The following is a 26,475-nucleotide window of genomic DNA, read 5'->3' as shown; positions in this document are numbered from 1 at the left end:
ATGTATGTATGTATTTCAGTTAATCGGCCATAATAACAAAAGGATGGTGCATTAATATTTCAGTACCCCCGATCTGATCATCCTCAGTCAGCAGGGGGCACACCTGTACATGTTGCCCTGTCATCTGCTGAAAACAGCAGGTTCAGCCAACTGTGGGGCAATGCAAGATACCATAAACCAGGCATGCTCAACCTGCGGCCCTCCAGCTGTTATAAAACTACAACTCCCAAAATGCCCTGCTGTAGGCTGATAGCTGTTCGGACATGCTGGGAGTTGTAGTTTTGCAACAGCTGGAGGGCCGCAGGTTGAGCATGCCTGCCATAAACAGAAACGCATCTCTTTCTTGTATATTCACATAAGTGGTCTCTGCATTGTGACTCTCCAGCTGTTGTGAAAGGGAGCATGGACATTCAGGGCAGGTGGGAATTTGCCCACAACTAAATTAAACATGGCCGTCTAGTGAACACATTTGCTTCAGGCAGCAAACTAGATTGTAAGTAATAAATATCACACTCAAACATCTTCTAACAGAAAAGTTTTAATACAAAAAAAAATATAATAATAGATCAGAAGTCACAAATAGATGAAAAGAGTCCTCCACATACATCACACGTTCAGGATTCTGGTCATGGATTAGGCAGGGCTGGGGTCTTCTAAGTCTTCGTCCATCTGTATCCACCCTACTATACTCGTTCCAAAGCTTCCAACATGATGATGCTGTTCCCTCGAATAACCTGACAAAGACAGAACGGATATTGTATCACACAAGGGAAGTATCGCATTAGAACATGCATTGTTATTGGGTAGGCAGGCCGTTTCTATGGATCAGTTCAGGGATGTTTAACCTGCGGCCCTCCATCTGTTGCAAAACTACAACTTCCAGCATGCCCTAATAGCTGTAGGCTTTCCAGGCATGCTGGGAGTTGTAGTTTTTCAACAGCTGGAGCGCCACAGGTAGGGAATCCTTGGATTAGTTTACCACCTATATCCACCCGATTTCCAAAAATTTTAGGCTAGCGTAATGAATGCCGAATCTCACTGCTGACTGCCAAGTTGAGAATTGAAGGGTTACACTCATGTTAGAGTAAGCAGGGCTCTGAGGTCGGTAAGACATAGTTACGAATTGAACGGAGCTAAACAGACTCCATCGCCTACAATGGAATCCGTTCAGTTTCCGTTTGGGAGCCTGCATGCAATACTTGTTTGTCCGGTCTGTTTGACAGAATCTGCAACAGAAGCTCCGCACAGATGTGAACAAGCCCCTACAGTCGTAACATGGTAACAGTGGGTTTTGTAAGTAATCAGACTACTTAGACGGGACTTACTGGAACAGAATTTCTGAACAGATAACTAAAATCCTGTAAGTAAATGTGTAATGCATATTAATAATGGGAAGACACTTATGCACTTTATCCCCATTCTCACCCAGGTAGCCCCTCTGATATTTCATGCCCCGGTGCTCTCCTTTGCCCTGTGCTGTATAGGGCAGGGCAAAGGCATTTTCTGGAGATTCAGTGACGTAGTGGACTCTTCATAGGGAAAGCTTGGCGGCGCTAAAATGGCAAGGGCAGCGCTAAAGCCGCCCATCAGAGCTTGTGATGTCACCGAGAACACTGCTGGGCGGAAGCCTCCGCCATATAAACAGAAAAGCCCTGTGCAGCTCTGTCCCATTCATTGCATCCTCTTTAAACAGCTGATCAGCAGGGGCGCCAGGAGTTGAACCCCCACCAAATATTGATGACCTATTCTGAGGATAAGTCGTCAATACTGTAGTCCCAGAAAATCCCTTTAAAAGGGGTTGTAAAAGATGAAAATCCCCCAAAGCCAGGATTGTGGGAAAATAATAAAAGATCCTGTTCTCATCCATTTTTACTCCCACCACCTTGAAAGTCCTCATCTCTGGACTGTGTTTATATGGCTGCAGCAGTGACCTAGCCATACACCCCATGTGATCCTGAAGCCAATCACCGGCCTCAGGAGGTATATGGCATGAGACCACACAGGCCAGTGATTGGCTGTAGCAGTCATGAAAGTATGTGTTACTGCTGCAGCCATATACAGTACTTTACTGACTATTGGACGCATCTCTGCTGTAAACTGTAATAGAATCTTCTAGTGCATCTTATAGTTACTGAGAGATCCTGGCAGCAGCATGTACTGTGCCAAGTACATAATGTCTGTCATCTGCTCACTGATCAGGCACATCTTAACTCCAGTTTTGAGACTTGGACAGCTTAGGCTGTCCCCGATAATGATGAGGCAGTAGGGCTGGCATAGTCAGGGGGGTGCAGTCGCTGGCAAGGTTATGACGTATTGTAATACATTCAAAAATAAAGCATAATTAGAGCAGCTCTCACCTGCCTGGAAAGTGAAAAAGAGGAGTTGTCCAGCCTTTCTTCGTGGAATTCCAAAAGCACTTTACTCAATATAAAATATTAAAAACATCCGAGTACAGGTTGCATCGGTCTACGCGTTTCGGACAGAAAACCAATTTTACCCCTTACTTATGACTGCTAAAAATACACAGAATCCTCACCTTTATAGGAGGAGAAAGCCGCACCTGGGCCAATCAAAGGGTCATGCGGCTCCCCCCTCCTGCAAAAGGTGCATGACGGTAAAACAAGCTTAAAAAAACATCATAAATGGCTTGAAGATATGGGAAACCAAATGTTAGTATTGTAAGATCAAGTCTAATCTTTTGTTTAACCCTTGAGGTTGGTGACTTTCTAACTGGAAAATCCAGCAGGATTCTCTATTTAGAAGTTTCCTTTTGCGGTCACCTCCTCTTGCTGGTTTATTGACCCTTTCAATACCTTGTACAGACATATCTGCGGTGTCACCACCATGAACTATCGCGAAGTGAAGACTTGCCGCTGAAATGTTGCGGCTTTCATGGTGTGGCACATCTGAGATATGTTTCCTTATCCGTGTTTTTATAGCGTTCGTCGTACAACCCACATATTGTAACATACACTTGGTGCAGGTGATCAAATAGATGGCATAAGTTGTGTTACAATTTAAGAATGATTTCATCACAAAGCTCTGGCCATTAACACAGGATTCAAAGGATCTGGAAATTGACATATATTTACAACAAGTAAACACAGAATGCCCACATTTATAGTTACCTTTGGTTGATAACCAAGTACTTTGTGATGTCAAAGTCCTTTTATTTATTTGGAAAAGACTCGGACTCACTGTGTTAGCTATAGTGGGGGCTTTACGTGCCGCACATTTTACACCATTTTGTGCTACTTCCATCCAGTTTTTATCACATGCTAGCACTGGGAAATAGACAATGTAAAAGGGGTAAGGGGTAACAAGACCCCGAAACGCGTCTGGTTCCAAAGGATCCAACTACAACCTACAGATCAATGATGAAGAATACCGCTCGGTAAATCAGTGCCTGTATCCACCAACGTTCGGAAGCTTGAGAAAGACCGCCCTAGTGAATATTATTCAGGTGCGAACAAGCGGCCGGTGTGGAACTAACAGAGTCAAAATACGTCCTAACTCGAAAGACCACGGTCGAATACACACCAAGACCAACGTCCAGAGTAAGACTCAGGCATTCAGCCACACCGAATGGTAAGACTGTTCGAATTTATTATCTATCGTGTGTTGGCATACCGAGATTAATCTCAGTGGGACGCCACTGAGAAGCATTTATAGCGGGACGCCACTATACGAACATTCAAGTATTCGCATGCAAGCTGATTAGTGGAAAAGACTTGATTCTGTATCCGAATATTGGTGCAATTCAAACCGGATTTTGTCGATTTTATTCGGATGTTGTTGATGCAACTGTTCCTATAAATCTTATCTCCATACAAGAAATTCGGACTGAATATTTGAATGATATGGTTGCACACCCCTGAATGTTGCTGGTGATTGGAATATTCTATGCGAACTACCACCAGCTATATTTATAGATTTTTAATAGACATTTTAGTTATTTATGATATATTATGTGTTGCATTTTATGTGATATATTGTATGTGATATTTTGGGATTGTAATTGTTCCACTTTTGTTTGGATTTTATTATCTAGCACACTCCTTTTAATAAATTCAATATTGGTCTCATATCCGAGAGTGCCCAGTAGCTTTGATTTTCAGATTTAGCACTGGGAATTTTTTTTTTTTTTTTTTATAATGTTGCCGATCAGTGTGTACTCGCTACTGAATTGTGTGACAAAGACATTCTTCTTTATGTTCAAGTTCTCTCCCTCCATAGCCAATATATTGCATGGTGGGAGAGAAACTTTCTTCTCTTCGACACCAACCCGTTTGCAGATAGTATTAGGTGGTATGGCCTGATCTTTATCTGGTCAGGTGATGTGGTGGCCATACCTCCTTTCTCTAACTATCTGAACACACGTGTGAACAGTATCCAATTTACTGTTCACCATGATGCCTCCAATGTAGTGTTTCTGGATCTCCGCCTAAGGGGGGGGGACTCCTCCACAGCCTCCATATATACAAGTACATATAGGAAACCCACAGCAGGCAACACACTACTACATGCCATGTCATCCCATCCATACAGTTAGAAATATACCCAAGGGGGAATTTATTAGAGCCAGGAGAAACTGTAGTCAAAAAGCAACTTATGAAATTGAGGCTCAGGACATCATCAACAGACTGTCCGGCGGAGCATATTCCAAACAGAGGATGATAAAGCATAACAAAGAGGTTTTGGATATGAATAGGGATAAACTGATCTCAGCCGCCCCAAGAAAACCAATGTAAAAAGCATGGAGATGAATTGTGATACAAACTACATAAAGAAGAATGTCTGTCACACAATTCAGTAGCGAGTACACACAGATCGGCAACATTATCAAAACAGTGCTAGCATGTGATAAAAACTGGATGGAAGTAGCACAAAATGGTGTAAAATGTGCAGCACGTAAAGCCCCCACTATAGCTAACACAGTGACATCACAAAGTACTTGGTTATCAACCAAAGGTAACTATAAATGTGGGCATTCTGTGTGTACTTGTTGTAAATATATGAAAAGTTCCAGATGCTTTGAATCCTGTGTTAATGGCCAGAGCTTTGTGATGAAATCATTCTTAAATTGTAACACAACTTATGCCATCTATTTGATCACCTGCACCAAGTGTATGTTACAATATGTGGGTTGTACGACGAACGCTATAAAAACACGGATAAGGAAACATATCTCAGATGTGCCACACCACGAAAGCCGCAACATTTCAGCGGCAAGTCTTCACTTCGCGATAGTTCATGGTGGTGACACCGCAGATATGTCTGTACAAGGTATTGAAAGGGTCAATAAACCAGCAAGAGGAGGTGACCGCAAAAGGAAACTTCTAAATAGAGAATCCTGCTGGATTTTCCAGTTAGAAAGTCACCATACTAACATTTAGTTTCCCATATCTTCAAGCCATTTATGATGATTTTTTAAGCTTGTTTTACCGTCATGCACCTGTGCAGGAGGGGGGGAGCCACATGACCCTTTGATTGGCCCAGGTGCGGCTTTCTCCTCCTATAAAGGTGAGGATTCTGTATTTTTGGCAGTCATGAGTAAGGGCTAAAATTGGTTTTCTGTCCGAAACGCATAGACCGATGCAACCTGTAGTTGGATGTTTTTATTATTTGATATTCAATAAAGTGCTTTTGGAATTCCACGAAGAAAGGCTGGACAACTCCTCTTTCACTTATCCTCATTGCTCCCAGTCTGGGTGAGGGAGCGGTTCCGTGCCCTATAAGTTGGAATTTCCAGGCAGGTGAGAGCTGCTCTAATTATGCTTTATTTTTTAATGTATTGCAATACGTCATAACCTTGCCAGCGACTGCACCCCCTGTTCCTTGCCAGGAACACAATGCAAGGGTGAGATCTGTGGAAAATCAGCATCAAAGCAGAAGGAAAAACGAGATTTTTGTGAACTCACCTGTAAAATCTCTTTCTCGCGTAGTTCATTGGGGGACACAGACCGTGGGTATAGCTGCTTGCTGCCACTAGGAGGCGACACTAGGCTAAGAAGTGATAACTCCTCCCCCGCAGGCTATACCCCCTCCAGCCTGGAGAGAGCATATCAGTTTGTGCCCAAGCAATAGGAGTAGGAGAAAAAAAAAAATCAATAAGGAAAATACAGTACACAACCCACAACTGACAAACATCAGTCGGAATGCACCAGAACTGAGGACCATACTGGCCCACCAACCGCCAATATGTGCGGCAAACAGAACACAGGGTGGGAGCTGTGTCCCCCAATGAACTACGCGAGAAAGAGATTTTACAGGTGAGTTCACAAAAATCTCGTTTTCTCGCTAGTATCATTGGGGGACACAGACCGTGGGACGTCCTAAAGCAGTCCACGGGGAGGAAAAAAAATAAAAAATCACACGCCCCTGGAGAAAAAACGCCCTCGAGGATGCGGCATCCGCTGCCGCCTGCAAGATCTTGCTGCCTGGAGCAGCAACAGATGATGGCTAGAAAAGACCCCCGAAAAACTCTGTGAACTTGCCGGAAGACCAAGACGCTGTCCTCTAGAAGCGATGTCTGGAGTAGATGAACCCGAGAAATGACGACCGCTGGACGGCCAGGCCATCACTCCGCTAGGAAGCAACCGACAGGCAGACATCCCAGGAAAAAAAGCATCCCGTTGGAAGACGCCAGCCATGACAAGGACCTCCAAGAAAATCAGGCAGAAAACCCATACAGCGGAACACGCCATATATAGACCAGCAAATCTCTGAGGCCAAAATAGATGGCTGATGGAGAGCCCGCCCTTAAAATACGAGGGAGAAAGAAGAGAAAAACCATGTCCGAGAAGACCCGAAAAGCGGTGACCTTCCGCCAGAAAGAAAATTCTGGCGGAGCACTGCCTGATGCAAATGACAAAGGACAAATGGACGTACAAAAAGAAGAAGAAGTCCCAGAGGGGGGGCTTGTTTGTTCCTGAAACGCCCCCAGCGATCTACCGATCGTCGGGGCGAAGCCGGTTGTAGACCACAACTGTGGGAGCGGAACCAAAATCCAGGTTCGCAGGATCCTCCTCTGGTTAAAAGAAACCGGTAATGGAAAAAAAAAAAAAAAAACATAATTGACATATAGTGACTTCCGGGCAGAGACCAAGATAAGAGAATACTCCCCGTGGAAAAAAATAGATCCCGGATTCCATAGCTATACAACCCATTGCCACCGGTCGAGGAAACCGAAGGGAAAAGGTGGTCAGCAGTCCAGCTAGCGGAAGGACAGGAAAGAAAAATAGGGGTGTTCCGTTCAAGGAACTAAATCCCTACCAGTGGTGACAAGGTGTGACAGTCACCCGCTCAGCCTGGCTTGGGGGGACCGTAGTCCACCCCCGGAAGGAGCAGTAAAGGAATGACCACCATCGCTTGATGTGACACAGAAGTAACCATAACTGAAGGAAGGAATCACTGTAGTGGTAGACGAGTGCCACAGGGACTAAGTAAACATATCTGACGGACAGTATCACCGTAGTGGTAGACGAGTGCCACAGGGACTAAGCTACCCAGTCGAGCGCGCCCAAGTAAGGTGCTGATAGCTATGGCACTGACGCCAATGCAAAACCCGAGTTGACGACACAAGAACAATAGTCGTCAGAGCAACGGACAGTTAACAGTAATGAAGACCATTGAGAGGTCAGGGCAAAGCCCATTGCCATCAGGGACTGGCACTGTACAGATCTCTTGGTAATGAAATACACCCTTGAGGAGGAGCCCATACAAAGGAAGCTGCCAGAGTAACGCAAAGGCCACACTCCAGCTGAGGAGGATGCCACACCGTACAGGATACCAATCCCAGAGTCGGAAGAAAACGCCGTCTGACGAAGGAACTGTGCAATAGGAATGTTCAGTAGGAACCCTAGCATGTAGTGGAGATGCAAATACCCTTTGTACAGTAATAGCTACCGCCTGCTCCTCCCAGCGTAAAACTGAGGGAGAGGCCTAAGGACACCCAGAAGTAGCATGGAACCAAGCTAACTCAGTCAACCAGAGCCATTCTGAGGCATTCCATCTAAAAAGGGGGCAAAACCAGAGCAACCGCCGAAGCAGTGTCAGGGTAGAACCCCTATCTGAGGGGTCTGACCCACTGCCATGAGTTCGATCTCCGGCCCTTGCGAGAACTACCCTTGCTTTTTGTCAGAAATGGGATCTGAACCCACGCCTCCATTTGGAGACCCGAACACCCATACACGGAAGAGATTAACTCTTGAGTCTGGCACATTAGACCACTCGGCCATCCTGACTTAGAGAACACGCTGTAGTAGTCAATGCAGAATGCCAGCAAAACACCCTCACCTAATGAGGAAGAGTGGTGGCCCAGAATACAGAGTCAGTGCAACCTTGGGTTCGCTGGGTCGTAATCCCAACATTTGTATAATGGCGTGCACCCACACGCTGTAGAGGACCAAGTTCTGACCGACCTGAACGGTGGAGGCCCATAGGGATGGAAATCTAGGGCACCGGAAGAGCTGCTGAGCGACTCCCTTAAGAGAACAAGGAACGACCTATCTGCGCCAACCACCAGTACCAGAAGAGACGGGAGGATACAGTATGGGAGCAGTCCCAGTATCCATATACCTCTAGATGAAGAGTACCAGGCACCAATGGCAACTACCGTTGCCGCGGCCCACCCGTGAAGGAAGCCACGGCATCTAGTGCGGAGGCTTAGTTGAATTAAAGCATGCATAGATGCTCAGTGATTTCCCGTTAGATGTAGAAGGGGGTAATGCCACGACTGTTGAATAGTATTCAGTGGTAGCGCAACCCTCCGTCAAGGAAGGAAGGTAGGGAGATAAACAGAACCGCATCCAACGGTAGTGTAATAACCCCCTCCCTGGAGGGGGTAACGCGTACTGTAAGCACTACCCCCAATGGAAGTGCAAACACTCCACCTATGAAGGGGAGAAAAATATATAGGGAGTACTGAATCCTGAGGTTAGCGCCAGTACCTAACCTATGGCAGGGGGTAATGCACCCAGTAGGAATTGACCCCTATGGCAGAGAATTACACCCCTATCGAAGAGGATAATGCATACGAATAGTCCCGTTCCCGGTGGGTAGAGAATTCCTCCACCTAAGCAAGGTGGTAATACTTACAGCAAACATTGCCACCCGCGATAAAGCCATAACGCCTCCTATAAGAGAGGCTAATGCATAACGCCAGTACTGTACCCAGTGGAACAGCAATCCGTCAACAACCGAAAGGGGAGACGCAAATGGCTGGCCCTGACCAGTGCAAGTGCCGTCAGTCCACCTGTGGAAGGAGGGAATACAAAGGGTAAGTACTGTATCCAGTAGCAAAGCAAATGCCGCCTAAGGAAGGGGCAATGCAGACAATCAGTACTGCCGGTAGCATGGATGCAGTCTAGAAGGTTCATATCAGAGTCCGCAGAACTGTTCCCTGTTCCCTCAGAACCAACCCGTCAGAAGGGAGGGTTCTGAATATCACCCTAATGAGGAAGGATGGAGGTGCGGAGGAGACCGAGGAGGAATGTCCTGCTCGTGCGCAGCTCTACCTCTTAGCATCCAGCCATGGCAGTTGCAGGCTGTGACGGCGGTGATATAACCATCAAAACACCCAGGAGGTGGAATCGGCATCCCTACCTGACCGCTCACAGGATTGTGTGGGCGGTACTCAATCGACCCACAATCCAGGAGGGTGGATTGGGAACTGCCAGAGGTCCTCCATTGGATTGCGCATGTGGATTAACAACCAAATGACCCAAGAGGGTGGATTGGGAATCCAGCAGCTGTGCTCCCCTGGCTTGTGCAGGTGGAGCATTATCAACCAAACGGCCCCGTAGGGCGGATTGGGAATCCTGCATCTGTGTTCCCCCGGATCCGTGCAGGTGGAGCATTATCAACCAAACGGCCCCGTAGGGCGGATTGGGAATCCTTCAGATGTGCTCCCCCGGATCCGCGCAGGTGGAGAATTATCAACCAACGGCCTCAGCGGGCGGATTGGGAATCCTCAGATGTTCTCCCCTGGATTTGTGCAGGTGGAGCATTAATCAACCAAACGACCCCGTAGGGCAGATTGGGAATCCTTCAGATGCGCTCCCCTGTATTTTTGTAGGTGGAGTATTATCAACCAAACGGCCCCAGCGGGCGGATTGGGAATCCTCCAGATGTGCTCCCCTGTATGTGTGCAGGTGGAGTAATATCAACCAAACAGCCCAGCGGGCGGATTGGGAATCCTGCAGATGTGCTCCCCTGCATTTGTGCAGGTGGAGCATTATCAACCAAACGGCCTCAGCGGGCGGATTGGGAATCCTTCAGATGTGCTCCCCTGTATTTGTGCAGGTGGAGCATTATCAATCAAACGGCCCGTATGGCGGATTGGGAATCCCTCAGATGTGCTCCCCTGGATTTCACCTGTGGTGGCCTATACACCAGACGACCCAGAAGGTGGTCTGGGAAGTCTTCATGTGTGCATTCTCAACTAAACAGCCCCGGAGGGCGGATTGGGAAACTGTGAGCAATCCTGTGCTGTCCAGATAGGACATGGGCCCAGCCCCATACCCCACCACCAGGGTGGACATGCCGGCAGGAAGGGGTTAGGGTTAACTTCCTAATCTAAGGTAATTGGCATGCAGAAAGGGGACACTCAGATAATGCAGTGCCGGCTGCAAACAAACGACTTGCCACAAAGTGTTAACCCAGCTCAGATGACCAGATGCGGAGCTCAGCGGGGCACCTGGGGGAGGAGCGACAGCTAGTCGGGGAGAATCCGCGCCAAAAGGACGAACCCGCCCCCTCCATAACTGGAATGAAAGTTGCGGCCTAGTAGGCCGCAAAAGCCGGGACATAAAGTTCGGCGCACAGCCGACCGGGCGGTACTGCCGGCCGGTTACCACAGCGGGGCCTGAAGAGCAACCGCCGATGTCTGCCCACTGATTTGGAGGGGGAGTGTCCACTCTCGCTGCGGGAACCCATCCCGTGCCGCTAAAACAACTGCACGGGCTGAGTCCCGGTAGGCCCGAAGAGGAGCCGGGGGCTAGATTTTTGGCGCCGGCCAAACGAATAGCCGGCCGGGAGTGGAGTGACCGGAGCGGCGCTCTGCAAGTGCCCTGGCTGAACATCGGCCGCGGGAGCTCACCCCGCAGGCCGTACCTGGACCAGAATCTGAGGAGAACCCAGGCCCCCCGTATGGACAGAAGCCCAAACCTACATTGGGCCTGAGGTAATGTGGGGCCCTCATCATGAATGGCCCACCTGAGGAAAAAAGGTCCTCCATCTTATGATGAGGTGACCGGGGGGGGAAGGGAGAAGGGGGAGGGGAAGGGCCGAGGTACTTACCCAATACGGACTACTCACCCCATCTTCATCCTCTTCTCTTCACCCTTTCTCAGAGTACCAGCAGGGTCACCTCTTCAGCCGCTGGCACACGAAGTGGCAGGAGACTGGAATGGCGGAGGGTCTCGCCGGATTCAGGTGACCCCCTTGGCTGGCGGGAAGCAGGGGAGCTGGGCTGCCCTGGTCCACTTTCGTTTCTTGGGGAGGGCGAGCGGTGAGGGATTCCGACACCGGCCTTGCTCCCGGGGTAGACAGAGTGGCAGGCGACTGTTTCCCCAACCTAAAAGAGGAAAAAGATAAAATAAAAGTAAGCCGCCCTGCAAAAGCAGGGAGGTCTGCCTCCTACAACACTAAGCTAAAAACTGATATGCTCTCTCCAGGCTGGAGGGGGTATAGCCTGCGGGGGAGGAGTTATCACTTCTTAGCCTAGTGTCGCCTCCTAGTGGCAGCAAGCAGCTATACCCACGGTCTGTGTCCCCCAATGATACTAGCGAGAAAATTGCACGGAATTTCCATTCTGCAGGATTGCGTGCGGATTTTGTGCGCGGAAAATCCGCACTGTAGGTCATGTACATTGTATTCTATGAGAATTTGAAATTCTCAATGCACACGATGCAGATTTTTTCTGCACGGATTTTGACCTGCAGTGCGGATTTTAAAATCCGCGACATGTCAATACATTTTTTTTTTCCTGACCGGATTTTCTTCATTCACTTAGTGAAATCCGCATGCGGAAAATCCGCACCAATTAATGCGGATTGACCGCACAGATTTGCCTGCGGATTTCAGTGCGGATTCTCCGCACATGAATCCTGAGCGTGTGCATGTACCCTTAGGTTACACGCACACGTGAACGTACTTACTGCGTTTCTGCAACAAATCAGCAGGATATCTGCATGTGCTACTTCCAGATCACGTTGCGGATTTGCCCAAGATTTCACCCTTTGAAAGTCAAGGGGGAAATCTGAAAAGCAAATCCGCAGGTCAATTTACACAACGCGTAGATGAGACTTATGGTGACCTTGTGTACTTAGCTGGTACTGGATTACACAGACTTACCACACGCAAATCCGCATGGAATAGGGAACATGAGGATGAGACCTAAGGGAGAAGTCTTCATATCATGCCATCTCACACTTACCACCATGCCAATGTTGTTTTGGTTCCCGGCTCCAGACCCCTCTGTGCACTCATCCATAACCAGGTTCATGAATGGGTCAAACCCTCTCAGGATCCCTGTGACATTTCTGCCGCCATTCAGTTTCACTGCAAAATACATACATATATGGGCACGGGTGCAAAAATGACATAATGTAAGTGACACGTAAAGGACAAGTTACATTTCTACACTGGGTGCACCCAGACACTTACACGACAGCTTCTTGTCCATGAACCTGAAAGAGAACGAGGATCCAGAGTCAATACATGAGAAATACACATTGGAGACCAGGTTACTAGTACGGCTTTATAGACCGTGGTGGTCTCTGTTCCTAGCCCATGGCATACAGAAAGATTACAAGGAGTGGACCCCCGAACTACCACTTGTTAGGCTGATGACTGTATATTTAAACTAAGGGTTCCTTCACACGACTATTTTTAGTACGCATCCAACCTGCCTTTTTGGCGGATCGGCTGCGGCCCCGTGTACGTTCCGCAGCTTAAATAAATAGATAATGTCCTATTCTGGTCCATTTTGTGTACAAGATTAGTCATTTGTTACACAGCGTGGGACCGGTATCTGTAGTTTGCGGACCTCAAAATGGATACGTTGGTGCGAATGCCCCTAATGTGTTTAGGACTGGATGTTAGACTCTTTGCCTAGAGGTGCAGTGATCCTTGTCTGCTTCTAGTGAGATCTGCCTGGACAGAGCACAGCGGCACACCTAAAAAGACAACGGTTTTCGGCCACAAGGCATATACCGGACGTCGCTACAATCCACGTAAGAATTTACAAACAGCATAATAAAACTGGACAAAACTGTGGCATGTGATTTGTTCACAAGTTACTGGATCCGCACCTCATGTTCAGCCAGAGGAACAGACGCTCATCACACTGTGGAACCAATCCTTTCACAGAAAGCCTCCACAAGGCGTCAATGATTTCCGTGAAAGGATTGGTTCCAAGGTGTGATGAGCGTCGGATCCTATGGCTGAACCTGAGGTGCGGATCCGGTAACTTGTGGACATTACACTGTGAGAATATAGACCTACTCTCTTTGTAGGATCCCGCTGCCATAAATACAGGAGCGGGGGCAGACAAAGATGACTGGCAGAGAACAAGCAAGACATTATATCATGGTTCCACTGAGAGCTGAAGGTTTTAAAGGGATTTTCCACTAAACATTTTCCTGATAGTAACAGAATATAAATATCCAGGGCCCCATGAACCATAAGTGCAGCAGCCATTTTATATGTAGCTGAGGACAGCTGTTCCATTAATCATAAGAGTGGGACCGGAAATTGTACAGTAACCTACTACCACACAGATTAAAACCAGCAGCCAATCAGAATCCGGCTCTCACGTTTCATACATCCACTAGGAAATGAAAGCTGCAATCTAATTGGTTGAAGCACAGTGCAAAGGCAATACAAACTAAGAACCAATCAGAATCCAGCTTTCATCTACCATACGTCTATTTAGTAATGAAAGCGGCAATCTGATTGGGTGAAGACAGTAAGCTATCAAGGTAGGACACAGTGAGAGTGGTAAAAAAATCAACAACCAACCAGAATCCGTCTTTTATCTTTAATTCACTCGTTTGGACATGAAAGCTGCAATCTGACTAGACGCCCCTCTACTTCCACGCTTTGATAGCTCTCCCTAATGATACACGTGAGGGAGACCCGCTGCCGCCATCCCCTCCCCGGAATATAATACTAATCGTGCGGCCTGGACCCGCTTCCCCAGCGTGACTTACTTCTTCAGCTCGGGCGGATGCGCTTTGCTCATTTTCTTTCCTCGTGTCTGTGCTCAGCTCTAGCCGCCAGGAAACCAGGCACGTCGTACAAAAGACGCACACTGCTGACGCAGCCGGAAGCGGAAGAGGCAGCGACGACTAGACCGTTCAGCCATATTTGTTTTGGGCGAGTGTGCCCAAACTGTAAAGGTCCGTAGCGTAAGGTAAATCTCCGCATTAAATTCACACAGACTTATAACATTGCACATTGCTGTGATACTACGCGCCACCTTGTTTTTTTTCCCTATTTTATAAGTATACACATTAGCATTGCCCGAATGGGGATGGGACTCATGGAGCGTCCTAGGAGACAGGAAATGACGTAGTAAGGGCGGAAGCTCGTGTTCTTGTCCTTGGATCCCACGCTGGTGCATGCTGTCACACAGAAATGGCTGAGGAATATCAGAGCCGGCTGCAGAATGGGGTGGATGCTATGGTGAAGAGCCTGGAGAGGGAGAATATCCGGAAAATGCAGGTGGGAGCAGTAGTGTGGCAGGTGCATGTCACCTGTGGACTTTCATCAGGAGGCTTCTAATAGAAACCTCTCCATTGGAATATTGAATTAACAGAAGTGTCCACTTGTCATGTGACTGATTCTCCAGCTAAATCGGGGACCCAGCCTGTAATGTAAGGTGCAATGTCTCCTTCAGAGTGAGGATTGCTCGCTGCACCTCTCGCCCCTTTCACCCTGACAACGAGATTCCCAGGAAACTGCCCCGGGAACACTGTTAGTTGTCGAGATGGAGTTGGAGATTTTTGGGATGTGCAGCCGTAGCGAATGAGTCTCACTTTCTGGATTACTACCTGAGATTACACTGATCGCTGTGTGGCGGAGTGCTTAAAGGGAACCTGTCACCGGGATTTTGTGTATAGAGCTGAGGACATGGGCTGCTAGATGGCTGCTAGCACATCCGCAATACCCAGTCCCCATAGCTCTGTGTGCTTTTATTGTGTAAAAAACCTGATTTGATACATATGCAAATTAACCTGAGTTGAGTCCTGTCCCTGACTCATCTCACGTACAGGACTCATCTCAGGTTAATTTGCATATGTATCAAATCTTTTTTTTTTTCCACAGTAAAAGCACACAGAGCTACGGGGACTGGGTATTGCGGATGTGCTAGCGGCCATCTAGCAACCCATGTCCTCAGCTCTATACACAAAATCCTGGTGACAGGTTCCCTTTAATTTGTAGGGCTATTCTATCTTATAGAAAAGGGACTAATTGCCAGAAAATAGACACGTGATGCTCTGTGCAGAGTATACGGTGCAAGGATGGCGTGCTGAACAGCGTGCACTTTCTCCAAGCTCCATAGATTCCAGACTCGGTGTAATGGCTGATTGCAGGATGGTGGTGACCTTGGTTAAAATAATAATCATATGCTGCTTTCATGGGCGTAGATATAGGGGGTGCAGAGGTAGCAGTCTCTACCGGGCCCAGGAGCCTGAGGGGGCCCAAAGACCCTTGTGCCACATAAGAAAACACACAACGCACTGAGGGAAGAGGGGCTCAAGCTGAACTCTTGCACTAGGGCCAATGAGCCGTTAGCTACGCCCCTGGCTTCTTTTATCTTTTAATGGTTTCATTCATTGAAATGCAAATGTAATTAATTTGTGGACTATCTCATGAATGCAATGCAGTTTTCTAGTGTGGCCACAGGGTGGCAGACGAGTACAGATCAAGGCATTCAGTGAAGAGATTTCGCATTAGGGCTCATTCATACCATGTTTTTTTTTTTTTTTTTTTTTTTAATCAGGCCCAGTTCACGTCAGTGATTTTCATCAGTGATTGTGAGCCGAAACCGGGTTCAGGTCAGAAACAGAAAAGGGGAGAATCTGTCCATTATACCTTTTCTCTGTGAGGGCTTGACTAACTAAGGCTAGTTTCACACCTCTGGAAGCCTTAGGCCTCATGCACATCACAGTTGTGTGTTATGCGGTCTGCAAATTGCGTATCTGCAAAACACAGATGGTGTCCGTGTGCGTTCCGCCATTTGCGTTATGGCACTGACAGCCATTGATATAACTGCCTATTCTTGTTGCAAAACGGACAAGAATAGGACAGGTTATATATTTTTTGCGGACCACGGAACGGAGAAACGGATGCGGACAGCACACAGAGTGCTGTCCGCATCTTTTGCGGCCCCATTGAAGTGAATGGGTGCACATCCAAGCCGCAAAAACTGCGGCTCGGATGCGGACCAAAACAACGGTCGTGTGCATGAGGCCTTATTAAGAGGAGGAGGAAGGATCAGCTGAAGAGAGAAGTAGACTGTGAGGGGCCCCTGTTGCTACATGTTGCCCATCAAAATAAACAAACTATTTTTCGGCTCAATTAGAGTTTTAACACATTTACTGTTGGTTTTGATGAGACCCCGCAGATCCTGAAAACACAAGCTGCCCCTGCTCCCTATCTAAAAGTAGTCCCAGGAGCGTTGTGATGGACCAGGGCATGATCCTAGTGAACTCTGCTCTGCCGCCAAAAAGTAAAGCACGTCCTGTACTGTATTATTGACTGTCTGGGTAATGTTTCCTTCTGCTGGAATCTACGCTTTGTATTGTTCTGTAGTAAAACTGGCGGCACCATTGTGGGCTCTATTTTCGGACACAGCTTATGTTGTCCTGCCATAGACCTACATGTCATATTGATAGGATATGCCATATAAGTCTGCTGGAGGTCTGACCACTAAATCCTGAGAAGGGGGCAGCCGGGTCTTCCATCTTGGCAGAGTAGTGGCCAACGCCGTAGAGACCGGCTTAACTGTATAAAGAATGGGAGATATGGAAGCAGCTGGGGAGCTTTATTCAGGAGCATGTTAGGGGCCCCACCGATCAGTCGTTTATGGCATATTGATTGGCAGTAGTATGGGTCATGGGTAATACTGAAGAGCCTAGTGAAATTAATAGTGGCACTGTTGTACCACAAGTTGGTTTTGTGAAGTGTCTGATCTGCCCCATTTACCTGTAAGTGCAGTTATTGTGAAGCGGAAGTAGGACTAACGACAGCTCAGCCATGAAGGACCATCAAGTGCTGAAGACCATTACACACAAAAGCTGCATCATTCTAGAGGTCCAAACTGGGCCATGGAGGTCCCACCCACTTTCGTAAAAGCGGGGAGGTTGGCGGTAAAGGGGAAACAGTTGTGCATTTTTGGGCTTCCACTTTTTTTTTTTTACAAAGATGTAGAACAACAGTAAGTTCCCTCCTGTGTGTTCCAGAGCGTGACCATTGCACTTTGCCTCTTCTTGCAGGTGAAGATGTTCCGGTGTAGTGCACAGTGCTGTGATAATGAAAAGGCCTCCATGCAGCAGGTACACACCTGCATTGAACGCTGCCATGCCCCCCTTGCACAAGCTCAGAGTCTGGTCACCAGCGAGCTGGAGAGGTTTCAGGTAAGTCGTGTAGATAATGCATTGCTATTTAAAGGGGGTCGTCCGAGATGTTGATATTGAAGGCCTATCCTAAGGATAGGTCATCAATATCTGATCGGTGAGGGTCTGACTCCCATAGCCTCTTCCTAGGACAATGACGCCACATTTATCGGTCACATGGCCTAGGCGCAGCTCATTCTCATTCAAGTGACTTGACCTCTGCTGCAGTATACGAAGTACAGCACTATGCCTGGTAAACTGTGAGGAGGCTGCAGCACTCACCGGAGCACGGGGATCTTCAACAGCCAGCAATAGCAAAATCCTGGACAACCCCCTTTAATGTCATTTCGTATCTTTCTATATAATCCAGCAGAGGGCAGCAGATCTCCATTGTCAGATATGTTCATGGACACTAATAGTGATGAGCGAATCAACTGTCGGATCCCTTTGTTCATAACTTCAGAATAATACTGTACGGAGATCCTTCTCTGTACAGTGTTAGAATGTATGGGCTCCGATGAGCCGAAGTAAGTTATTTGTGAAGTGGCACATGTCTTCGTTGAATAACTACGGTAATTGATTTTTATAGTGGAAAGGCACTTTAAAACTTGAAACCGAACTTGGGTTTGGTTCCGAGGTACCATTAGGAACCAGAGTTCGGTTTCAAGTTTTAAAGTAGTTTTCCACTTGAATAACTTACTTTCGTTCATCGGAGCCCATACATTCTAATACTGTACAGAGACGGATCTCTGTACAGTATTAATCTGAAGTTATAAATGAAGCGACTTCGGATGTAACATATAAAACTCGCTTGGCTCATCACAGTGGTCACTATACTATGTTGTAAATAACAAGTCAAGGCAAAAAGGTTTTATATACCTGAGTAAGAAAACCTTCTGGTAAGATTACAGGTCTCTGGAGCAGCAGGGACTGGAAAACTAGCTCTGCCAATATAGGGGAAGGTGGGGGAGACTAAAGCTGAAGAGGGTGTAACAAACTGATGCTCTGAGGGCTTTGCCAGCCTCTTGGTGCTCCAGTTAGGTCATTTACTTATAAAAAAAATATCCATGATTACATTATCATTTTTATCAGCATAATAATAATTATTATTATTATAGCGCCATTCATTCCATGTCACTGTACATATGATAACGGGTGCACATACATAATACAGACAATTGCACTAAACATGAACAAGACGAGTTACAAACTGGTACAGAAGGAGAGAGGGCCCTGCCCGTGAGGGCTTACAATCTACATGGTATGGGAGAAGGACACAGTAGGTGAGGGGGAAGTTGGTCATGGCGGTATAGAGGCAGCAGGGTCACTGGTTGTAGGCTTGTCTGAAGAGGTGGGTTTTCAGGTTTCTTTTGAAGGATTCCATTGTAGGTTCCAGAGTGTGGGGGATGCACGGGAGAAATCTTGGAGGCGATTGTGGGAAGAGGTGATAAGAGGAGAGGAGAGAAGGAGGTCTTGAGAGGATCGGAGAGTGCGTTTGGGGATGTATCGGGAAAGTAGCTCTGAGATATATGAAGGGAACAGGTTGTGGACGTCTTTATAAGTATTTGTTAGTATTTTGAACTGAATTCGCTGGGCAATGGGGAGTCTGTGAAGGGATTGGCAGAGGAGTAACATGGAGAGAGGTGGAATAGTTGGGCAGCAGAGTTGAGGATAGATGGCTGTATGTCTGGTTTAATAGTGTTGGTCATGCTGCCAGATGCTTTTTAATCTTAGAGTGACCATTAATATGGAGGTAGAGCCTTGTTCTTACTACAGCAACACAGTATAAAAAGTAGAATAGAATAAATGGCGAAAGAAGAATTGGGACACATTTCCCTGCCTTCCTCAGATGAGTTCCGACTCTGCACAGATAGCTCTGCAGTCACAAGGGGGAGCTAACAATAGGTAGGACACACAATAATCCATGGACATTATGGGGGGCTGCTACAGCTAATATTTGATCATTTTATGTTTTGGGCGCAAAGAGGTATCTCACAGGGAAAAAGAACCACCTTGTGAGCGCCACCTTTTTGGGAGTGGCTCTCTGAGTAAAAGTCCGACTTTTTAACAAGCCATGGTAAATGACAAGAAAAAATAGCCAAGCCAAATATCCATCCACAGACAGATGTTTTAGGGTGCTTGCCCCTCATCAGTACGGCGTAGGATTCTGTCTGAGTGGGAGGAGCATGCTCTTTATCCTGTTTTCGACTGATTGATATACAACACGTGATGTTCTCCACTCACATACAAAGCTGCATTTGAAGATCGCTAGCATGCTAAACTTTTGTTCATCTCACCCTAGGATCGCCTGGGCCGCTGTACAATGCACTGCAACGACAAAGCAAAGGATTCCCTTGATTCTGGAAGTAAAGCATTGCAAGCAAGAGCTCAGTTGGAGAGCTGCGTGATGAAGTGTGCAGAAGATCACATGAACCTCATCCCTAGTATGACCAAGAAGCTAAAGGATGCTTTGGTTGAGGCTGACAAAAAGACCACGGAATGATATAATGAAACGTAACCCTTGCTGCGTTCTGTAGCAGGCTCTGGGCCTCAGCGTTGACCCTGCCGATGAGTTCAGACAAAATGACACGGGCTGTTACAGTCTTTGCTTTAGGAGAATGTGTGCAGTTCAGAGTCCATCAGTGGTGATGTCTCATGGTCTGCCTCCATTTGGCAAATCCCAAATTTTATCTATGATAGAATATATAAAATTTCAGAAGTCATTTATGGTGAAGAAGTGCAGAGACATTACGCCTGCAGCAGACGTCATATTGACTGTGATGGCAGTGAGGTCTTACATAGGTCACAATGAAAGATCCTTCTGCTTTTATCATTTATGTAAGAAAAGAAAATGGAATCTTTCCAGTCCAATTCATTGATAATTGATCTTTTTTTTTTTTTAAATCCTTTCTACCATTACCAGCTGTCATCTGAGAAATATAGCACATTTTGAATGACGGTTTTGAATTTTTCTCTTGAGCTTGGCAATTAATCAAATTCATTTGACTATTCTGCCATTCAGGTGCCGCGTGAATCTGTTCTTGCACAGAATGGTTAAATTGATTTCATTTAGCAAAGAGGGAGATGTGCCACAGAGCACTCTGCCCACACACACACTGATCTACAGCCTTCTCTGTACAAACGCTGAAAGCTGTCAATCATCCTGTGTAGGCGGAGACATCAGGACTCTCACTGTCCCTCCTAGGAGTCCTGTCCGCATTTTTATATATGGATCACAGAGCTTCTCTCCTTCTTTCATATCCTGCTCTCACACTGGGCAGCAGAAATCACTTAACACTTTCGCATCTTGCATTTACATTCTTGCTCAGAACCATCTCGCTAGCGCCACCTTCTGGAATTGGCTCCCTATGAGTAAAAGTCTAACATTTTAGCAATCCTTGGGACATGTCAGGGAACAATAGCCAAGCCAAATATCCATCCGTAGACGGCTGTTTCAGGGTGTTTGTGCCCCTCATCAGTACGTAGCAGGATTATGGGTGCCTTGGATGCAGCTTAGGTGGGGGTATGTTTTGGGTAGAAGTGTTCTTTATCCTGTTTTGGACACTTTATTGAACCCCATGCTTTTACATAAATGAAGCATGCACAGTCATTTTGAAAGCACGTCTGTCATGTCACCTAAAAAGTGGTCCCCTACTTTTACTGTATTTGGCTTCGATGCATATGCACATTGCAGTGTGAAGCAGCCTGATCTATTCATTGCAGCCTTCGTCCTCCCTCCACCAGTTGTGATGGCTGTGTCTTCATTAGAAGTATTCTCAACTGGGCGTCAGGACAAGGAGGCGCGCACTAAATATATATTGGACTCCCTCTTCTGCTCTGTGTCAGATTACTGAACGTTTTTCAGTTTCTTTTACTAATAAGACAAGAAAATTAAGATTAAAAGAAGTCTGAAATCAATAGAGCTTATTCAAGGAATGGCCTTTAGGTCGTGCACATATGGTGTTAAAAAGAATCCATTCCAGTAGGTGTGTCTTTTGCACCATGGTTTTCTTCATGTATTAAGAGTATGGGGCAGTCCATTTATTGGGGACCCCAACGAACTTGAGGCCCTCCCTGACCACATACTGTGGTCCATGTAGTAACACTCGTACACAGCCTCCTCGTATTCCAGGAGTACATCATACTATTAGTATATTACCATCTACATACATACCTACCCACCAACACTCATCTGGCAACATGACACTTAGACAGGATAGCTTGGGGCAGAGTGTTGATCCACGGCAAAGGCAGTATTGAAGCGCTAACCACGAGGCCTCCCTACTCAAACCCAATGGTCATCGTATCCCAAACAGAACCTGGATTTGTCACCAAAGATGATTGTCACCGATTCAGTAAATAGCAGTCCAGGTTTCTAATTTATGATGCCAAAGCAAATGAAGGCGATAGTGGCTGTCTCTCAAGAGCAGGACACATAATGGGTGCTGTGATACCATATTTCCTTCTGCCAAACACCTGGAAATGGTCCAGGCAGAGACAGGGGTGTGTAATGAAGGTGCCCCCTGTGTCTAGATGGTGCATAATAAAGCTTTTTGAGATGCTCGTGATTGTTGGCATTTGAGCCTCTCTACTGGTGGTCTGCCCGAGCTGGCCGGACCCTGTTTGCCATGTGTGTGCATACCCTTATGTGACCCCTGCTCCTAATACTTCCTAAGCTAGGTCAGAACGTTGAAATGACCATCCTGCTTCTCTCCATGTCCAATGATGCGCCCCTTATTAAAGTCTGCCAACTAGAAGAAATGTCTTCAAGTGCCTTAAGATATATGTCTAGCAGTCAGCAATCTCTCACCAGAAGTTACACTACCCAAAAGTAGTCTCTGAGAGCCTTTTATCAGGCAGCGGGGGAAGCACATTTACACCCTCTTGTGGTAAGACTGGGTGTCTAATCAGACCACCCTTGTCAATGAATATGTATATAATATATATATATATTAAAAATAAATAAATAAGAACGGACAGTCATTGCTAAAAGAGGAAAGAATATTAATAATCCTATTGATGATTTGTATTTATATTCACCATCCTCTCTGATTTTCCAATATGATGGCAGAAATATTAATAAGATAACAATTCTAATCACCAATATGTAACAGACCACATTCCCCCTCATGAGACCATCTGTGTCTGTACCCCAACTGCAATACCTTTTAGCTTCAGGGTACTTTCACACTTGCGGCAGAGGATTCCAGCAGGCAGTTCCGTCGACTGAACTGCCTGCCATATTCGTCAGAACGTATGCCAACTAATGACATTTGTAAGACTGATCAGGATCGTTATCCGTCTTACAAATGCATTGAAATGCCAGATCCGTCTTTCCGGTGTCCTCCGGAAAAAACGGATCGGGCGTTTATTTTTTTCACACTTTTTTCGGTCTGCGCATTATTTTGAATGCTGGATCCGGCACTAATACATTCCTATGGAAAAAATGCCGGATCCGGCATTCAGGCAAGTGTTTTTTTTTTTTTGGGCCAGAGATAAAACCGTAGCATGCTGCGGTATTATCTCTGTCCAGAACAGTCAAAAAGACTGAACTGAAGACATCCTGATGCCTCCTGAACGGATTACTCTCCATTCAGACTACATTAGGATAAAACTTTTCCGGAACTCTATGCCGGAAAAGAATAACGCTAGTGTGAAAGTACCCTAAGTATAAGATATTACTTGCGTATAAATGACAATTTTACTTAGTTTCAATCAAATACAAGATAGTTACTACTAGTTCCAAATACTTACAATTAGTTACATTATTTCCCATATCCTGGTCATGTATTTACACATACACCATGTATCTGCCTTATTGTCTCTACAGTATTCTTAGCCGTAGGCTGCAGGTTGGTCCTCTCTTCTCCTAGGACCTCACAGGAAGGCAAGGAGCACAAGAGAGACCGACCAGGCGCATTGCTGCTATAACTATACCTGACTACCCAGAATTTCTCATGTCTGTGATATAAGCACAGTCAGGGGGATGGGCGATGACTACGAAACCACACAGCAGAGTCCGGTAACTCTAAGGCCTCATGCACATGACCGTATGTGTTTTGTGGTCTGCAAACTGTGGATGCGCAAAACACGGATACCGGCCATGTGCATGCAACCACGTTATTTTTTCCTTCTTTAGAAATGTCCTATCCTTGTCTGCGATATGGACAACTATTGTACTGTATTGTTTTATTATTATTTTTTTTTCCAGGACTGAGGCACAGACCTATGGATACAAACAGCGCACTTCTGGAGGTTGCTTATCTTCTGGAAGAACTAAAGGATTGGGTGGAAATATTCATTTTGTCAGATCCTTCTCTATTTTGACATCATCATTCGGGGGGTAGTCAGAATTAGAATGTTGCCCAAATAAAAAAAACTGGGGCTTGATATTTCAGGAATATCTGAGGAACATAGGATGTTTTTTTTATTTCTGACCAGAAGATGGCGCACTCTTTCTTTAAAACACTTCCTTCCCTTTTGTTTGGGTTTAGGTAAAAGACAGAAGTTGTTTTATAACCGAGGGAATTCCGTAAGAGCGTGTTCACATGTGCACTGAGCTCTCTGTTCTTCTGATGGACTAAGGATTACTCATCTCCGTGTTATGCCCTGTTGATCAATTGGGTGCTTTAGGGTATCCGTTAAGTTCAGTTACTGCCCACTTCATCATGTATCGGCTATATTTGGTTTAAGAAAAAGTCCTGTCTGCAGGATTTTTTAGACTGGAGCTTTCTGTTTTTTATTTATCAACATAAACATCATTGGATATCAGATTCGATCCATTTAATGGATGTTTTTATTATTTTTTTATTTTTATTTCTGGCGGATGAGAAGAACCGCATGTTCAATGTAGATGTGAACAAGCCCTAAGCTAGAGGCTTGGGCATTGTAGAATTACATAGTGTATGGTTAAAACAAGTAAAACCCCCACTGAAAGGGACATGGGGACCCTAGTGGACAGTAATGTACCCCCACTCCTGGGCAGACCGGAGAAGGGAAGCATTCTTACCAGCTTCCCGGTGCTGGCTCCTGACTCTTTTTCTCGTTGGCCTCAGCTTCTCTGCTCGAGTCCCTAGACGTAAACTTCCGTTTTGATGCTGCTGCAGTCAATCCTTGGGCGTGGTAACCTATCCCCCTTGGCAAATAACAGGAAAACGGGTTAGGTAAGCAAGTACTATACTCTCTTAAAGAGCCTGTTCTCGTGAGATCTCACAAGAACAACTGTCCTCCCTGGTTATGAAGTGGTCCACTGCAATTGGGCAGAGTCACAGCCAGGGAGAAAGAGACGACCACTCAGAAAAGCGGATGTCTCCTCCTCCCTGTACCGGTGCTCTGCATTAACATACATGGCTCCAAAAACTTTGGGGATCATACTGGAGCAACTGAGGGGTGTTTAAAAAAATAAAAAATTACTGTAGCATGGGGGGAGTGCTCTCCATATAATGGTACTCGGTTAAAAAAAAAAGTGAAAGGTCCTCTTTAAACTGCACCAGATTTATCCCACTTCCTCGTACTGGATGATAAATCTGTCACATTACACCATCTAGTCTAATTTTACGTCACCTACAATTTGGCTTGGTCTTACTCTAAAAATGCGCCACAATTTTGGCATATTTTTGTTGCATGTAAGCCATGCCCCTTTACAACAAAGCCACACACCCTTTCAGCAAAGCATGTACACCAGCTTTTTGGGCACAAATTGCGCCACAAAACTCATACCTTTTCTATAGATAATCTCCTCCAATACTCCATTCTGCTGTTAAAAAGTACTTTCCCCTCACCCGATTGCTTCAGATTTTTTACTAGTCACAAGTAAATGTTTCAGATCATCCAACTAATGTTAGTATAAGATGAAGACAGCTTTCAAGTGATACTTCCATTTGCTGAAGATATAGATTTATTCTAGAGATGAGTGGATCAATTATAATGGATCAATTCTTCTCATCAGCAAGAGTTCTTCACCTGTGAGCGGCTGTCCCCGCAGATGAAGAAGCCCCCACCTGCCTGTTGATAGACAGGACTTGGCATCTCGCTCGGCACTGACAATCTTCTGCCTGTGCCTATGTTTCTAGTAGCGCAAGCACAGGGGCTCTGTTCATGCGCTGCTACCAATAACTGGTTGTGCCACCCTTGGCAGTAACAACCATTAAGTGTTTGTGATTGAAGAACTGTTTTAATTTGGCTAAATTTGAAAGTTTATGTCTTGTCACAGCATCTCAATAGGATTTAAGTAAGGACTTTGACTTAGCCACTCCAGTTCTTCCTTCTGGGATTCGCATCCCCACCTATCCCTTGGTTGAACTTGATGGACTTATGTCTTTTTTTTTCAACCGTATTAACTATGTAACCTTTTCGTTTTGCTTCTTTTGAGTCATTTAGAGGTGGACTTGCCTGTGTGCTTCAGATCGTTGTCCTGCAGCATAACCCAACTTGAGCTTTAGTTCACAAACTGAGGGGTGGACATTCTCCCTTAGCATCTTCTGATAAAGAGCAGAATTAATAGTTCCATTAATTGTGACAAGTCATCCAGGTCCTGCAGTAAAGCAGCCTCAGACCTTTGCACTTCCACCACCATATTGTACTGTTCGTATGATGTTCTTATGATGGAATATGGTGTTAGTTTTACACAAGATGTAATAGGACCCATGTCTTCCAAAAAGTTCCACCATCAAAAATTCCATCATCTATATCTATATATATATATATATATATATATATATATACACTCACCTAAAGAATTATTAGGAACACCTGTTCTATTTCTCATGAATGCGATTATCTAGTCAACCAATCACATGGCAGTTGCTTCAATGCATGTAGGGTTGTGGTCCTGGTCAAGACAATCTCC

At 45.9% G+C, this 26,475-nt stretch overlaps 2 protein-coding genes across 2 annotated transcripts; one reads left to right on the top strand and one right to left on the bottom strand.

Annotated features, from left to right (window-relative positions):
- Positions 1–520: 520 nt before the first annotated feature.
- SNRPG (small nuclear ribonucleoprotein polypeptide G) lies at positions 521–14,341 on the bottom strand. The gene is made up of 4 exons (XM_044283119.1): positions 14,217–14,341; positions 12,670–12,692; positions 12,440–12,564; positions 521–734 (listed from the first exon to the last, which is right to left on the bottom strand). Exons 1-4 carry the CDS (start codon positions 14,246–14,248, stop codon positions 684–686), a joined length of 231 nt encoding a protein of 76 aa, XP_044139054.1. The 5' UTR covers positions 14,249–14,341; the 3' UTR covers positions 521–683.
- Positions 14,342–14,591: 250 nt separating this feature from the next.
- On the top strand, positions 14,592–22,346 carry FAM136A (family with sequence similarity 136 member A). Its single transcript, XM_044283118.1, has 3 exons — positions 14,592–14,730; positions 17,508–17,648; positions 19,930–22,346. The coding sequence occupies exons 1-3, from the start codon at positions 14,644–14,646 to the stop codon at positions 20,128–20,130; spliced, it is 429 nt and encodes a 142-aa protein (XP_044139053.1). The 5' UTR covers positions 14,592–14,643; the 3' UTR covers positions 20,131–22,346.
- Positions 22,347–26,475: the final 4,129 nt, after the last annotated feature.

The sequence above is a fragment of the Bufo gargarizans genome, chromosome 2 (genome assembly GCF_014858855.1).
Source record: "Bufo gargarizans isolate SCDJY-AF-19 chromosome 2, ASM1485885v1, whole genome shotgun sequence".
Classification (NCBI taxonomy): Eukaryota; Metazoa; Chordata; class Amphibia; order Anura; family Bufonidae; genus Bufo; species Bufo gargarizans.
Note: the sequence above shows the minus strand (reverse complement) of the source record. Positions and strands in the feature narration are given on the sequence as shown.

Excerpts from the sequence above, each read along its gene's own strand:
- FAM136A (XM_044283118.1), top strand. The coding sequence starts at position 14,644 with ATGGCTGAGGAATATCAGAGCCGGCTGCAGAATGGGGTGGATGCTATG. Across the intron at positions 14,731-17,507 it reads AGAATATCCGGAAAATGCAG|GTGAAGATGTTCCGGTGTAG; the intron begins GTGGGAGCAGTA and ends CTCTTCTTGCAG. Across the intron at positions 17,649-19,929 it reads GCGAGCTGGAGAGGTTTCAG|GATCGCCTGGGCCGCTGTAC; the intron begins GTAAGTCGTGTA and ends ATCTCACCCTAG.
- SNRPG (XM_044283119.1), bottom strand. The coding sequence starts at position 14,248 with ATGAGCAAAGCGCATCCGCCCGAGCTGAAGAA. Across the intron at positions 12,693-14,216 it reads CATCCGCCCGAGCTGAAGAA|GTTCATGGACAAGAAGCTGT; the intron begins GTAAGTCACGCT and ends GTTCTCTTTCAG. Across the intron at positions 12,565-12,669 it reads CATGGACAAGAAGCTGTCGT|TGAAACTGAATGGCGGCAGA; the intron begins GTAAGTGTCTGG and ends TGTATTTTGCAG.